Here is a 14,242-nt window from a genome sequence, read left to right as displayed (position 1 = left end):
CCAGTCCTCCAGGATTGTCCCGGCGTCTCCAGGAAGGAACGATTCATCTTTAAGTAAAGATTATGTCATGTGATGAAACCTCCAGGAACAGGTCCAACCAAAACTGGCGACCCTGTGCGGAGGCTGGGGGAGGAAGGAGCCTGGTTGCAGCTGCGCAGTTTGGCAACGCTCCCTGAGCAGTGACAGGCCAGCAGGGCTGGAGCTGCCCAGCTCCCTCCTTCCACAGCCAGTGACAGGCGAGTCCAGAGGAAGGAGCCTGCATGTGCCTGTTCCCGGCTCCACTCAGCCACTGGACTGCAGCGGACGGGAGGAAACCGGGGGCCCCTGCCGCGCAGGGGGAAGGAAGCCGGGGGGTGGGGGGCAGCGGCTGGAAGAGTGGATCCAGTGTGTGTGTGTGGCGTGGGGGGGGGTTGTTTTTCTTTGCGGGAGATGAACTTTCTCAATTAAAAGTGCCCGGAGCTGAGCTGCGAAAATGACGGTGGAATTTGAGGAGTGCATCAAGGATTCGCCCCGATTCCGGTAAGGGATCTCCCCCCCGCGCCCCAGTGTGTGTGTGTGGGTGGAGGGGGGGGAAGGTGATGGATGGAGGGGAGAGGAGCAGCCCTCGACCCTGCCGGGCTCCATCTCCAGCGCTAGGTGCGTGCAGATGCCAGGCACACACATGCGATGCATGCTGCCCTGCCTTGCCAAGCCAAGCCATCATGGAAGGGCAGAAAATGAGAGATGGGGAAAGAACCCATTGGATCATCCGTAGACTCCCCAGCGCTCCAGCAGAAACGCTGCAAAGAGGATGGGGTGGGAGGTAATAGGGTCCTGTCATTCATAGCCCCACTCCCCGTTTCCACCCTGACAAGGACCATGTGTTTCCCTCGGACTGCATTCTGCCTTGGCACAGCCCCTGCAAATGAGCAGCCGGCGAGGGAGAGGGGGGATGAGACGCGGAAAGACTGCCAGAGGGGCGCTGCAAAGCTAATCGCATTAGGGGGAGAGGGGGTGAAAGTGGCCTGTGTAATCCGGGGAGGGTGTGCGTGTCTGGGTATCTGCACATGGAGGGGGAGAAGGGGCAAGACTCGAGCGCGAGGCAGATTGTTGGCTTTATTGTGAGGATGGTGTCGTCTGGGTTAGATCAGGGGGGTTGGGGGCACAGGCGCTGGAACAATTTGTACAGTGAGGGTGCTGAGAACCAAACTGTAAACCCTGTAAATAATGGAAACCACTTCAAACCAGGGGGTGCTGCCGCACCTCCAGCACCCCTAGTTCCAGCACCTATGGCTGGGGGCTGCGGATGAGAAAGCCCTAAGGGATGCACGCGTGCCTCAGGACCACGGTCCCCTCCGCATGCCCTGCATCTGGGGATGCATCAGTGTCAGCTCTCCAGCTGCCTTGTGATCAAAGGCAAAGCAGGGCTCTGATTCCTTGTGGCTAGATGTTGCCTTTTGATCGTCCACCCACCAACGATACAGACAAGTTCTGTGATTGACCACAGGCTAAATCCAGGCAGAGACCCTAACCGAGGCTGGATAGAAGTCTTGGGCAATGGAAATCCAGTTTTGTCAGACAAAGAACAGCTCGCATGGTTAGCCTTGTAACTCCAGTGGGAGGTAATTAACCAGAGTTCAGAACCAAAACCAAAAACCTTTCCGTTCATTTTTTTCTTAATGATTTTTTTTTTTACTGTCAAGGTCGTCTGCTGTGTGTGGGGGGTGGGGTGGGGGCGGGGACGGTTTACAAAGAGAAGGCACATAAAGGATTCAATTACTATAACCCTATTCTGGGCTTTGGTCCAGCCAGTTCACAATTTCTAAACGATTCTGTCAATCAAAAGAAAAAAAAAAAGAAGTCAGCCCTTCTCCCCAAGGTTCTGGAAGGGGGTGAAAATAAGCGGCAGTATTTATACTAACAGAATCCAACCGAATGATCTGCAATAGGGAGCCCCATTGAATCAGGCAATGGCTGGGCTGATGGATGAGATTTTTCAATTAGTTATAAGCTTTGCCCCCAGGTCTGGGTGATAAATGGCCAAATGCTATTGTCAAGGCAGGGTTAGGCTCTGAATTCCATGGCGGTGATTTTTGTTCTGTACATTCTGCCCTGTTCGTTTTGCTTCCCCGTGCTGTTAAAAAGCTTTAGCTCCCTCCTGCATGTATCATTCAAAGAAAGGCTCCCAGCCGCAGCTGGTGTAAACTGGTGTCAGTGGAACAATGCAGATTTCTCTCTGCTGAGGAGCTATCCCAAAGACAGGGAATAATTTTCTATCGGATCAAATTCATTCTCTTTGGGGATTCTTACAAGGAATCCCAGGCTCTCAAAACAAAAGACTCCATCCTCGTCCTACTGTAATGAAATCAGGCTATTGTATAGGCTGGGGAAAGGGTTCCAGGATTATGGATACTGATGCCCTATCGCACCAGAAGCTTGCTATCCTGGATAGATGCTGTAATAGAAAGATCAGACCCTCCAAGGCTAATAACCTCCTGCTGCTTCTCAAACTGTACTTCGGTGCTGACAGAAGCCTGGAAAGACAATAGATGGCAAATATGTGGTGGGTGGGACACTAGTGCAGAAATAAGCCTGCAAACAGCAAGGTTCTCAAGGGGTTAGGATGGACAGTCGCTGGAGCTGATTCTCAGTTATCCCATTGTGCAAGGGCTTTTCGTTTATGAAAATGAGTGTTGCCCTTTAAATGCATTAAAAAAAAACCCAGTGGAATGTGCGGTTCGTTAGAATGGCTGCAATAATCCATTGGTGTGGATGCTCAGAATGCCTGTGTTTCTGTGTGGAAATGGATATAGGGGTGTGTGTGTGTGAATTTCCCTGTGTCTGTGGTGTGCTTGTGTTCAAGGGGATTTTACAAAGAGGTTTCTTTCCCCCAATACAGTTTAAATGTAGCTGAAAGTTTAGGCCCTGTTCTCGGTTGTTCCAAACCCTATTACTAACGTGCAATCTCAAGTCATACGGTGCAATAGCCTGAGCCAATGTGAGATGACGGGGCAGTGCTGTTCCCTCCCCTGCTTTGCATTCGACTCTCAGGAGTTTTTCGTGTGGCTAGAAGCACGGAAAGGTTTTGCAGTGTGCGTGGGAGACTCGTTCCTCTCACCTGAATGTACCTAGCATCAAATAATCAACCCCAGCGGACTTTCCCTCCAGCTTTCATCAGGTCCCATTGTGCTGCAGAGCCTGTGAATGGTTCCGTGGCATCTTTCCAGGGCAGTGACTTCATGGGCCAGATGTCTTGTTCCACATGGCAGTGACCCTTTCCAGCGTGACGTCAAGCCTGATTGATGTGTTTATTTATTTATTTAGCGTTTAGCATGGGTGGGCTTTCGGCCAGGTTTCTTAGTATGCAGGCAGCATCCTTGCTGCCCGCTCCCCTCTGTCTGTAAAAACAAAATGGCTCTCAGACTACCCTGCTGGACCTTTATCGAGAGCCAGTTGTTTAAGCATGGAATTACGAAGTCTTTTCCCACATGGCTGGACACAATCTGCTTGTTGCAGTGAGAGGGTGAGAGAGAGAGAGATGTTTGGAGAGGGAAGGGAGCTGTTGCAGTTCCAGAAGGGAATAACTGATGGATGTAAACTTCTAGTCACCCTCAGTAAATGAAAAAGGACAGTGACATACTCAAGCTTGGGGTAAAAAGAAACAAACCCTCCCCAAACCTGCTTAGGGTTTAGACTACAGTCCCTGCTTGACGCGTTTCCTCCTCCTTCCATTTCTCCAACCAGGTCCTAGATTACTAGTATGCGTTATTTGTATTTCAATACAAGGAGGATCCGGGCCCCATTGTGCTATGTGCTGCACCAACACATCCTAAGAAACAGCTCCTGTGCCAAAGAGCTTACAGTCCAAATAGATGAGGGGTGGGCGAAAACTAGGCTTATTATCCCCATTTTACAGAGAGGGCAACTGAGAGATTAAGTGACTTGCCCAAGGTCACACATGGGCTCTGTGGCAGAGAGAGGAATTTAACACAGATTTCCTGTCTCCCACTCCAGCATCTGAACCAAACGACCATCGTTCTGTTCCTACCGGACACCATCACCATAGTATCCGAGTGTTAACCCCATAAGCACGTTTCTGCTCCCCAGTTCTGTTGACAATTACGCTCTATTTTATACCTGGTTTATGGCCCTCAACACTGACCCCTAAATCACTGCAAATCTTTTTCACTGTCATACATGAGGGGAAGAAACAACAGCTACTTGGAAGCTCTACGTACGCGGAACAGACCCACATCGTGAGGCATCCTATAATAAGGCTTCTAACTGCTTCCAGCCTCCTTTGGCAATCAAATCCAATTATACTTCACAATGCTCCTCACCACCAACTCAATGCAACATTCGGCCGGCACCTCATGCTTGATAGGGACCATCTGCTGGGAGGAAAAACTTTTCTTTTCTTTTCTTTTTGCTGCTGCTGCTGCTTTCCCCCCAGTGAAATATGTACAGAGCTATAGATTGGTGGGTAAACCTTATTCCTGTTATGCATCTTGTGGAGACATGCACAGTCTCAAGTTCCAGTAAACAAACATAATTACCTTGAAAGACCAGTTTTTAGTGCATTTGCATGCAATCCCCAATAGATGCTAACGCTTTCATCTATCTGGCATGCCTTTTATTGCTTAACTAATACGGTAGCCTGTGAAATACAGGAAGAGATTTCTGACTCGTTACTGTCAATAGTGGAACCTCAAGAGGAAATGGGGCCCGGGTCGAGATTATATGAATGAAGGCCCCCATTACTGCCCTCATCCGTGCTGGTTTATAAAGTAACCATCTCTGACCAGTTCTGTGCTTGCTGTGAGTCTGCGGGTTCACATCTAAGGGGCAGATCTGGCTTTTTTTTAGGATTGATACCTACAGATCTATTGCCAAATCTTGAGGCTCATACCAGGTCTTTATTCAGTCCTTGCTGAGGCAGGACTCCTGCTGGAGTATTAAGGGCCAGATTCTGCCACTCTTACTCATGCTGAGTAATACCTTACTTTGGGAACAATCCCACCGAGGTCAATGGGGCTACTTGCTGAGCCAGGTGCTACTCAGTGTGAATAAAGGTGTCAAATTATGGCCTTAATTTTGGGAGGCCCACAGAAGAACCAAGGGGAAGGACTGCTCCTTCCTGGGGCAAAACCCATGAGGGTTCAGGGAAGGAAAGACCCATAAGGCATCTAAGGCTCCCTGATGGAGGTTCCCTCTAGTTTCTAGCCAGGGGGTCAGGGTTTCCCCCTTGTAGACTAGGCTGTGGTACTGTGAGAATGTGCTGGAGGTGTGCTTCCTCAGCAGCTCTGGACAGTGGGTGCTCACACAGTACACACTGGAGTTACCCCAGAGACTCCCTAAAAAGGGGATCTCACCCACATGGAAGAGGCAATCTCCCTCGGCCCTGGCCACCCACTCCACCCCAAACCCACCCAATCTCCGGACCTGCACTGGGGAGAAAGGGGGAAAAAATTCCACGAAGGCCACAGCGCTCTCTTTCAGGACAGGATACGTGATACCCACATCTGCCATGCCATGCACACAGCTCTGAGGAACGCCATTCTCCGCCTCCCTGAAGCTTTGCAATCCATTGGCAAGCTTTGAAGCTAAGGCTCCTAAACCAGCGCATTCTCCAGAGTAGCGGCGCCATCAGGCAGCGGCACTGGGGCACAAGCTAAGGGGTTTCCTTTGGCGGTCTACAGCCATGGCTGGGTGTTATTGCTGATCTCTTTAGAAAAAAGGGAATCATCCAACTCCATGCAAATGCAGGAGAAACACCACCGTTATTGCAAAAAGTATCGAAAAGTATCCAAACAAAGGAGAGTTAAAATCAATCAATCAATCAAAAGATGCGGTCAGATATCTCAGAGTCTTGCCCAAGTGCACTGATCATTGTCAGCTCCCGCTGTAGCAAGCTATTGCAGACTAATGGCTGGTCTACACCTGGGTCTTTTTGTACCAGAGCATATTGGTTTAAACTGCACTTACACTGATCTCGCTTACTGTTGTAATTTACTAAATTAAACCAGTTTTGAGTAGCTGGGATAAGTGTAGTTTAAATCGATTTAAGAGTGCCCACGTTAGGAGTTTGCACTGGTATAAATGGTGCAGCCATTTCCCTCAAGATATGATTTTCACCTGGTTTAGTTAAACCGTCGCCAAAAACTGCATGGATGCTCTTATTTCAGTTTAAACTAGGTTTATTCTGGATTCGTTTAAATTGACTTAAAAAGATGAGGGGCCACAAAGTGGGTTTGAAACCGGCTTAACTAAAAGCAGTTCAAATGTGTGTGTAGACAAGACCTACATTGACTTGAAATTAATTGAGTTACACCAGTGCAAGGTTTCATATACAGACAAGCCCGCCAATTGTACAACGAGCTCATGCTTGCAAAGAGATCCAACCGCACAGAGCTCAACCCAGAATCAGGGTGTAATTCATAAAGTTTTCATTATTGGCTGGCGTATTTTCAGGAAGGAGATTTCCTCACACAAGCAGCATGAGGCTATCTAAACTCCTCTCTCTTCCATCTGGCTATCATTGCATTTCTAAAGCAGTGATCCCCTTAGCATGTAAATGGACAAAGGCGAAGCAAAGGTGATTTAGTTGGGGATTGGTCCTGCTTTGAGCAGGGGGTTGGACTAGATGACCTCCTGAGGTCCCTTCCAACCCTGATTTTCTATGATTCTATGGTTCTATGAAAGGTCTGATCCTATGGCTGCTGCAGGTGCTGAACTCCCAGCAGAAATGATTAAAATCTAAAATGTCACAATATCAGCTACAGAAATTCTCCTTCCTCCCAACTTTCCCCTTTCCACCCATCAGGCCAGAAAGCCGATGTAAAGAGCATGGCCAATCAGTCAATAAATGCTAGCTCTGTGGGACCAAATTCCAGAATCCTTGGAGAGCGGCACGCATTTCAAATCCACGGATTGTAACTTGAGTGCCCCAGCTGATCTCAACTGCTGGGATAAGGTACAGAGAGGTGGGTCTCTGGTAGCCAAACCATGAACCCAAACCATGTAACTTAAAGCCAGCACCTTGAAACGTCATTACTAAAATAACTGGGAGCTGATGCAGTGGCTGGGACACAGGCAGAGTGCGCCCCCTATGGGAAGCCCCGCGAAGGAGGCTGGGCAGGGGCATCCCGCACTCGCTGACGTTTCCGCACAGTCTTTGATGTTTATGGTGTCGTGTAGGACAAAAGTACTCTACAACCTCAAGCAATTGCTGCAAACCTTGAGAGAGTCCTGTCAAGGCAATGAGTTTTGCAGCACATCTGGAGCGGTGGTGCGTCCGAACCCTGTGTTCTCGCGTTGATGCCTGGGCATGACTCTTGTTCCCCTAATGGGAATTGTGTATGTGCATGGAGGGTCTGCAGGGACTACTTCAGGATCTGAAGTACTTTTGCCATGTAAGAGAAAATACCTGGACTTTCAGCAGCCCTGACTTCTAGGTATGTATCAGTGCATGTTACTGTATCTATGCGTTATAGGTTATGGGATAGATTCTGCCCCAAAATACATACACCTATTTCTTAACAAGTTCAGTGCATGCCAGGCATATAGAATTTGGCCCTACTTAGGTATGAGATGAAGGATGGTCCAGTGCTTAGGGCACTAACCTAGGACTTGGGAGATCCCTGCCCCAACACAGGCTTCCTGTGTGACCATGGGGAAGTCACAGAACCTCTGTGTGCCTCAGTTTCCCCTCTGTAGATTGGGGATACTAGCATTGCCCTGCCTCACCGGGACATCGTGCAGATAAATACATTAAAGATTGTTATGGACTCAGATACTATGGGACCACATAAGTACCGTAGATAGCATGTATGCTTGATGTTTCCAGGGGGTCATTGGAAGCCACAGGGTGGTAACTTCTGTGGATTGGGGCTCTGTTGCACCTTGGAGGTGCAGTCCAGCAGCCTCATGACTTGCAACCTTATAGAGAGAGTTGTTCCATGAGATCTTTTACAAAGGAGTCAGAATCAGAGACAAACCTGGGTCGTAAAAGTCAGGCCTGGATCTGGCCTTTACCAGTGTTGTTCTGGGTCCTGGGGAATCTGGATCCACCATTAATGTTTGGGCCCATCTCTAGTCAAAATGGTGTATTCTCCCTCCACCTGCAACCTTCTATGGCAGCTACAATGTTCGTGCTGGTCATGTGATGTGTGGAAAGTAAATGTAACATCACCACCCTCAGGGTTTCCTCTCCGAGGAAGGCTGTTTCGCAGCTCAGCTGTTCCCATGGCAGGTGAATTTTATTTGCAATAGATCATACTGGGACTCTCATCTGGTGCAGTCAGGTGGTGTCCCCCCACTATTGGGCTGCCGTAGAAGGTGGCACATGAGGGTAGCATTTGTCTCTGCTGAGGTTCACTGCCCTCAGAGTTTCCCTTTGCATCCTGCAATGCACCGGAAAAACAAAGACCTTCAGTCTACATTATCATGGGCCAGATCCTGAGGTCCTTGTTCAGTGTTTACTCAATCAAAATCGCATTGACATTAGAGTGAGGACTGGGTGAAAACTCAGCAGGGAGCTTTGGATTTGGCCCTATAAATGGAGATTCACCCCGAGTGCTCTGTAAGCTGTTTCCTCTGTAGGTCTCTGAAATTTTAAGTGCCCAAACATGCTAGACCCAAGGACCTGTATAACCTAAGAACCCCATAATACATCCCAACGCTCCAGATCCGCATGGGGAGCTTCTGTTCCCAGTGCTTGAGATTAAACTCTCCAGGACTGGGAGCAGGGCATTTGCAATACAAAGTCTTTAACTATGTAACTCACTTCTTGTCCTGGGAGCCTGGGATCGTGGGTTTAATGGTGTGATACATAGGAAATACCACAATTAACGTTGCCTAACTTTGGAACATTTGACTTTGCAATCTTAATAACATTCTTTTAACGTAAGAGTTTTGTGTGCAATAGCACATACATTGATGGAGACATCAGCAAGGTTTAAAGTGTGAACTGGACTTAATTCTAGGGTGTTGCCTTCTGGGTCAGCCTGTTAGCTGGAGCTGGGTGGTTTTGTTTTTAGTAGCTGTCCCTCTCAGTTATATCTTTCTGTGGGTTGGGATGTATGTGGTGAATTTAATTGATCACTTGGGCTATGTAGCAAGCAAAGACAGTCTCTTGTGTCAGGGATATTCTTCTCTCCTTAGTTCTCCCTGGAACTAAGTCCCACCAGATGGTGTAATGTACGTGCAAGGAGGGAGCTGCACAGTTTGAATGATTTCACAGGAGGAGGTTTTGTAAAGCGCAAGCTTTGGCTATTGCAAGCTGAGGGTGTGAGGCTGGGTTGCTTTCCCTGAAAGCTTTCCAGAGAGTGACAGATCTGGGAACTGTCAGCTTTGTTTTATGGGATGGCCAAAAGACACAGAGAAAGCAAAGCTCTGGATGGGGGGGTGGGGGTAGTTTGCAAGTAGCCAGCTTTCTAACTGCAACAGGGAAATATAAGCAGGTTGCAAGTTTGAAGATGGAGGTTACTAAGAAGGAGAAAAAGGAGGAGGAGGAACAGTGAAAACCAGAGCTGATGAGGTTAATCAGACCCAGAGGTGATGAGTTTGGGAGACTCTGAAATTAACTTATCTCTGCTATTGAAACCATGTGTGTTTCAGTGATCCCCTTTAGAGGCTGCTCCGTGGCTTGATAATTACACTTTACACATTATCCTGGCACCGTGCAAAGGCTCCGAGTTCCAGTCTTTGTCCCTCAAAGGACTGCAGAAAGCCAAGTGTGTACAGAGAGCAACGGTTCAATGAAACTTCATTTTGCGGAACATCGTTCATGTGTAGCTTGGGCTTGTTCTTGCTCCCACTGAAATCAGAGCCTCTCTGTAGCCCAGTGGGCTTCACGGGGTTAAATAGCACCGTGGGTCTGATGCTGCTGTCAACCACACCAGCGTAATGCTGGAATAAATTCCCTAGAAGCTAGTAGAGTTCCAGAGGCTGATTCCAGCCTCTGCAATGGGAGCTTGTGGCCCGTTACCAGTGTTTCGCGTCACGTCGCTGCCATTATGCAGCTTGGTGCTGTTGACAGGGCAGTTTGGGTCGGCAGAATCATCGCAGGGCCTCCAAGGAGGGGCAGGGCACGCGGGCTGGGTGGTTGGGGATGCAGGGACAGCATCAAGGCTGAGAGGTGTCATCAGAGCTGCAAGCTGAACATTGGGTCCTGGCGCCGCTGGCTTTATTAAACGCACGGCCGAATCGCGGCTTGCTGCCCGCGGCATGACTGGCCTCCCCTGCTCTCAAGAGGTGAAATAGCAAAGTGGGGTGTTACAAGGCCAGGACAGTGGACCTGTGCAGGGGCAGTGTCTGCCCATGCCATGCCTGGCTCTCTAGCCAATGCTAGCTCTCCGTCTTCTACACCCCAGTGTTCACCCGTTTTATTTAATAATAAATATCATCTGTCTTTCCTTCTCCTTCACATTTGCCTGCTCTCCCACACCAATGAAAAGGGAGTGACAATTTGCTGGAGCCTTCAAGGTTTACTAAAAAGTTCCTGTCCCTTTAAACACTGGCTTCGCAACACTATGACATTTCAGCTGTTTAATTCTTTTCATGAAGAAGGGAGGCTGGCGGAGCCCTCGGTTTTCTCGTTCCCAGGCGCCGTCTGCGCTGAGACCTCCAGGCTGCAGCTGCCTTTGAGGGTCTGAAATGTGATTATTCTGTGGCTGGGTGGGTAACGTTAAGGGGCTGGTTATCGGAGACAAAGAAACAAGGCCTCGAAAACTTCACCAAGCTCTAAGAGGAGAAAAAGCAACACGGGTGTGTTTCAGGGAGAGGCAGGGAGCCCTCGGAGAGGCCCAGAGTGCTCGATTCCCTGACTTTTTTTGCTGCATCCATGGTGCTATATTCAGAGTCTGATTGTCAGCAGCCCTATCGCTGAGTGGTTTGTTGCATACTCGGCTGCGGTTGCTTCCTGGTGCGGTTAATGTGGTTTCCCTGGTGTCTGAGGTTGGGTTCCTCTCTTTGCAAGGCTTGTTTGAAATATGGGTGGTGGGGGAGGGGGGTTCCTTGCTAGACTCCAATGGTCAAATCCAGCTGTCTGCTACCGCACTCTAGCTCGCTCACCGCAGTACAGTTGCCCTGCGGTAACAGAGCAGAATTTGGTGCTTTACATTCAAAGTGATCTGCATTTCCCAACTTTGGGGAGGGCATAAACCACCACCAATGTAATGGACAGAGGCCTTGGCTTGCCAGCCACCTTCTAACCAGTCCTTCCCGCACCGTGGAGCGCTGCAGGGTCTGCTCTGCTGAAGATCGTGCAGCTTGCCTGGTTCCAAACGGGTCTCCCCATTGCACAGCCGGGGGTTGGCGTGGCAAAGCTCCATGGCAGGTGAAGGCACGTGTGACTGATTGGGCAGCACCAGGACCCAGCGCAAGGAGCTGGTTTGCAACCCTTAGCCACAGCCCCGCGGAGAGGGACAGAGCCAAGATGCACCCCCACAGGGCAAGCTTGGGGACGGACTGTTCAAGCTGCAATAGCCAAAGGGGCAATGCAGGCTGCCTCCCTCTCTGTGGGCCACATAGGGGTATGCCTTCACCTCGCCTCCACTCCCTTTCTGGTGATTTAGGGGCACGTGAATGGACAGAACAAGGGTAGTGATGGTACCTGAGGTCTCCCAGGAGGGTGGGGGCAGGCTCCCTACTCCTCAGCGCGTCCCATCCAAACGGAGGGCCGGATTGGCCCTGGGTCCAGACCGGGCTGTCCACAACAGCAGCCACCCCACCCATCACCACTGGTCACAAACCAGTGAGGGGAAAGCACCTGGGTATAGAATATCAGGGTTGGAAGGGACCTCAGGAGGTCATCTAGTCCACCCCCCTGCTCAAAGCAAGACCAACCCCCAATTTTTGCCCCAGATCCCTAAATGGCCCCCTCAAGGATTGAACGCACAACCCTGGGTTTAGCAGGCCCATGCTCAAACCACTGAGCTATCCCTACCCCCCTCCCCCGGGTAAATACTACACCCAACGTGAGCTACTACGGAGAGGAAATCACGGCTGCTCTTCCTGTCCGGATGGATGAGAAGAGGGGCGTGAAGGCCGATGTCCCTGTGCTACCAGGGGTGGGCTCAGCATGTGGTCTGTTCTAGGGTTACACACAGTGTAGGTTTTACATGGGGTGAGAACTGAGGTGAAAGGGGATCTGGCCCCTGTGCCTCTGAGCAGGTGGCTGCCAGGGCAGAGAAGAGATGAAACTGTAGGACGTCAAAGTGGTAACCTCTCATACTGCTGCATGAACCAATAGCGCCTCTGAGCTGCTGTCCCTGAAAGGAGGCAGGATCATTGTTCCTACACAGACCTCCTAGCAAAATGTTCCTTTCTGCTGGCGTAGCAAGTTCTGACTTACGGGGGGGGAGCTTTTGTTTTATGTAAATCTGTTCAGTCCCCTTTTATCTTTGTTCCTGGTTGTCTTCTCCAGCCTCCTATTTCATGCTGAAAGGAAGAGGTTTTGGTTTGTTTCTAAGTGCAGGGAGAAGGACCTGGGAAAGATAATTGAAAGGGGCTGTGCTCTAGGGAGTTCCAGCTGAAACTGGACAACAGGGGCTCATGCAGCTGGTTTCTGTATCCCAGGAACTGCAACTACAACCCACACCCTTGTTGACATTCTCAGCAGAGAGCCCCCACGGTGCGGAGTCTCAGCTCCAAAGGTGGGTCATCTCCTCTCCAATCTGAGCCTCATTAGAGGGTTATCTCATCCCTACTTCCTGCCATGACACTGAAGTCCAAGCCAGAACTCAGGGAAAAGCTTGGGTGTTGACACTAGACAGCACAGTATGTAAACCAGTCCGGGAGCTAGAGCGCCAGAGAAAACAAGAGGGTGCGTCACTTGAGTCCTGCCTCTTAACTGCAAGAGATGCTAGCCAGGGAAGCATATTCTGCTGCTGTGTCTAATCTGGGGGTAAGTGAGGACCTATGAGCAGTCAGTCTGGCACATTTAACCAGCACTTAATTTACTAAGGGGGGAAAAAAACCACACCCATACACCCTCCCCTCCGATTCCTCCCCCCCACTAATCACTCTAGTATAGTTAATGGATGGTGTGTAGAACGAGAGGAAGGAACAGTTAAGAGGCAAAGCTGGGATAATACAGTATATTTATTACAATGGATTAAAGGAGTGATGTCAGAATTCACGGGTGGCACATCCCAGAGTGAAGTGCTCATTCATTCCCTAAATAAGTATAGAGTGACACAGTCTAAACAGATTATATAATATCAGAGTGTGAGATAATCCCCTCCCAGCACACACATGGTCTGCCACATCGTGCGAGTGCACGACTTGATTGTTTCTAATAAAAAATATGGTAATTATCGCTCATGGAAACAGCCCGTGCCTATGTGCAGGAGAATGGGCAAGCCCAGCTCTCGGTGTGCATGCATACAGGAGAGTCGTTCTTCTAGCTGTGTGTGTAGTCTCTGAAAACAAAGACAAGGTAGCTGTAGGTAGGTATGGGTGAGTATACACAGCCCCATCCTCTAGCCATACTGGTACAAACAGACTGTAGTGTCTTTCAGTGTCCAACATCAATGGAGTGGAGACGTGTGTTGATAAACAGGCAGGCGTAGTAGGAAATATTGGCAGCACCGATGATAGGACGGTACCTGACAGAAACTGACGATCAGGCTGAAAATACATTTCACTGCGTGTGTAAATTTTAGATGCAAGTGTTCTTTGTAAGTATTAAGATTATATTACATGCACAGTAGAATTTCTCTATGCACCTAGAGAGCTGCTGTAATAACTTCTTTGCCTCTGGGGCACAGGTAAAACCTTAAGCTGTTCACACACACACTTGGTGTCCTGCTTTGGGGCCCCTTTATAGCCATGGGCTCCAGAGCGCTAGTTTTTTAAAACTCAAGTTCTCTCAGCGGCCCGAGCTCTGCTGGGGTAGTACCGCCCTGCGTGTAATTGCTTTAGCAGAAACCAGCCATCTAAGCATGTCTGAGTTCTTCCAGCACCAGTGAAACAGAGCTCTTTCCCACAGCCTGCTCTCTGTTCGCCAACATTGCCCCTCTTTGTCCTCTCTGTCAAACCCTCTTTTGGCAGGAAGTACGGGTTTGTCCCTTCACTGTGACCCAGCCAGAGGATGTAAGAAACAACCTATGTGACAGCCCTGAGAGAGCAGGAGGCCCTCTGTCTCCCCCTCCTTGCCCCTGCTCCCCTTGTGCTGCCTGAGGGCTCGGAGTGTGGAGGGGGCTTTAAGATTCGAAGAGGAGGGGGTTGCCTCTGTGCGATAAACAGGTCTGATAGAGCA

General features: G+C 49.6%; 1 protein-coding gene across 1 annotated transcript in view; it reads left to right on the top strand.

Annotated features, from left to right (window-relative positions):
• Positions 1 to 383: 383 nt before the first annotated feature.
• Positions 384 to 14,242, top strand: part of ACAP3 (ArfGAP with coiled-coil, ankyrin repeat and PH domains 3) — a 159,529-nt gene continuing 145,670 nt past the window's right edge. The window contains exon 1 of the mRNA XM_037881109.2: positions 384 to 519. Coding sequence (XP_037737037.1) covers positions 473 to 519 — 47 coding nt within the window. The 5' untranslated portion in view covers positions 384 to 472. The remainder of the gene's footprint in view (positions 520 to 14,242) is intronic.

This window comes from Chelonia mydas, chromosome 18, assembly GCF_015237465.2.
Source record: "Chelonia mydas isolate rCheMyd1 chromosome 18, rCheMyd1.pri.v2, whole genome shotgun sequence".
NCBI lineage: Eukaryota > Metazoa > Chordata > Testudines > Cheloniidae > Chelonia > Chelonia mydas.
The sequence above is the reverse complement of the archived record's forward strand: the minus strand, read 5'-3'. Positions and strand labels throughout refer to the sequence as shown.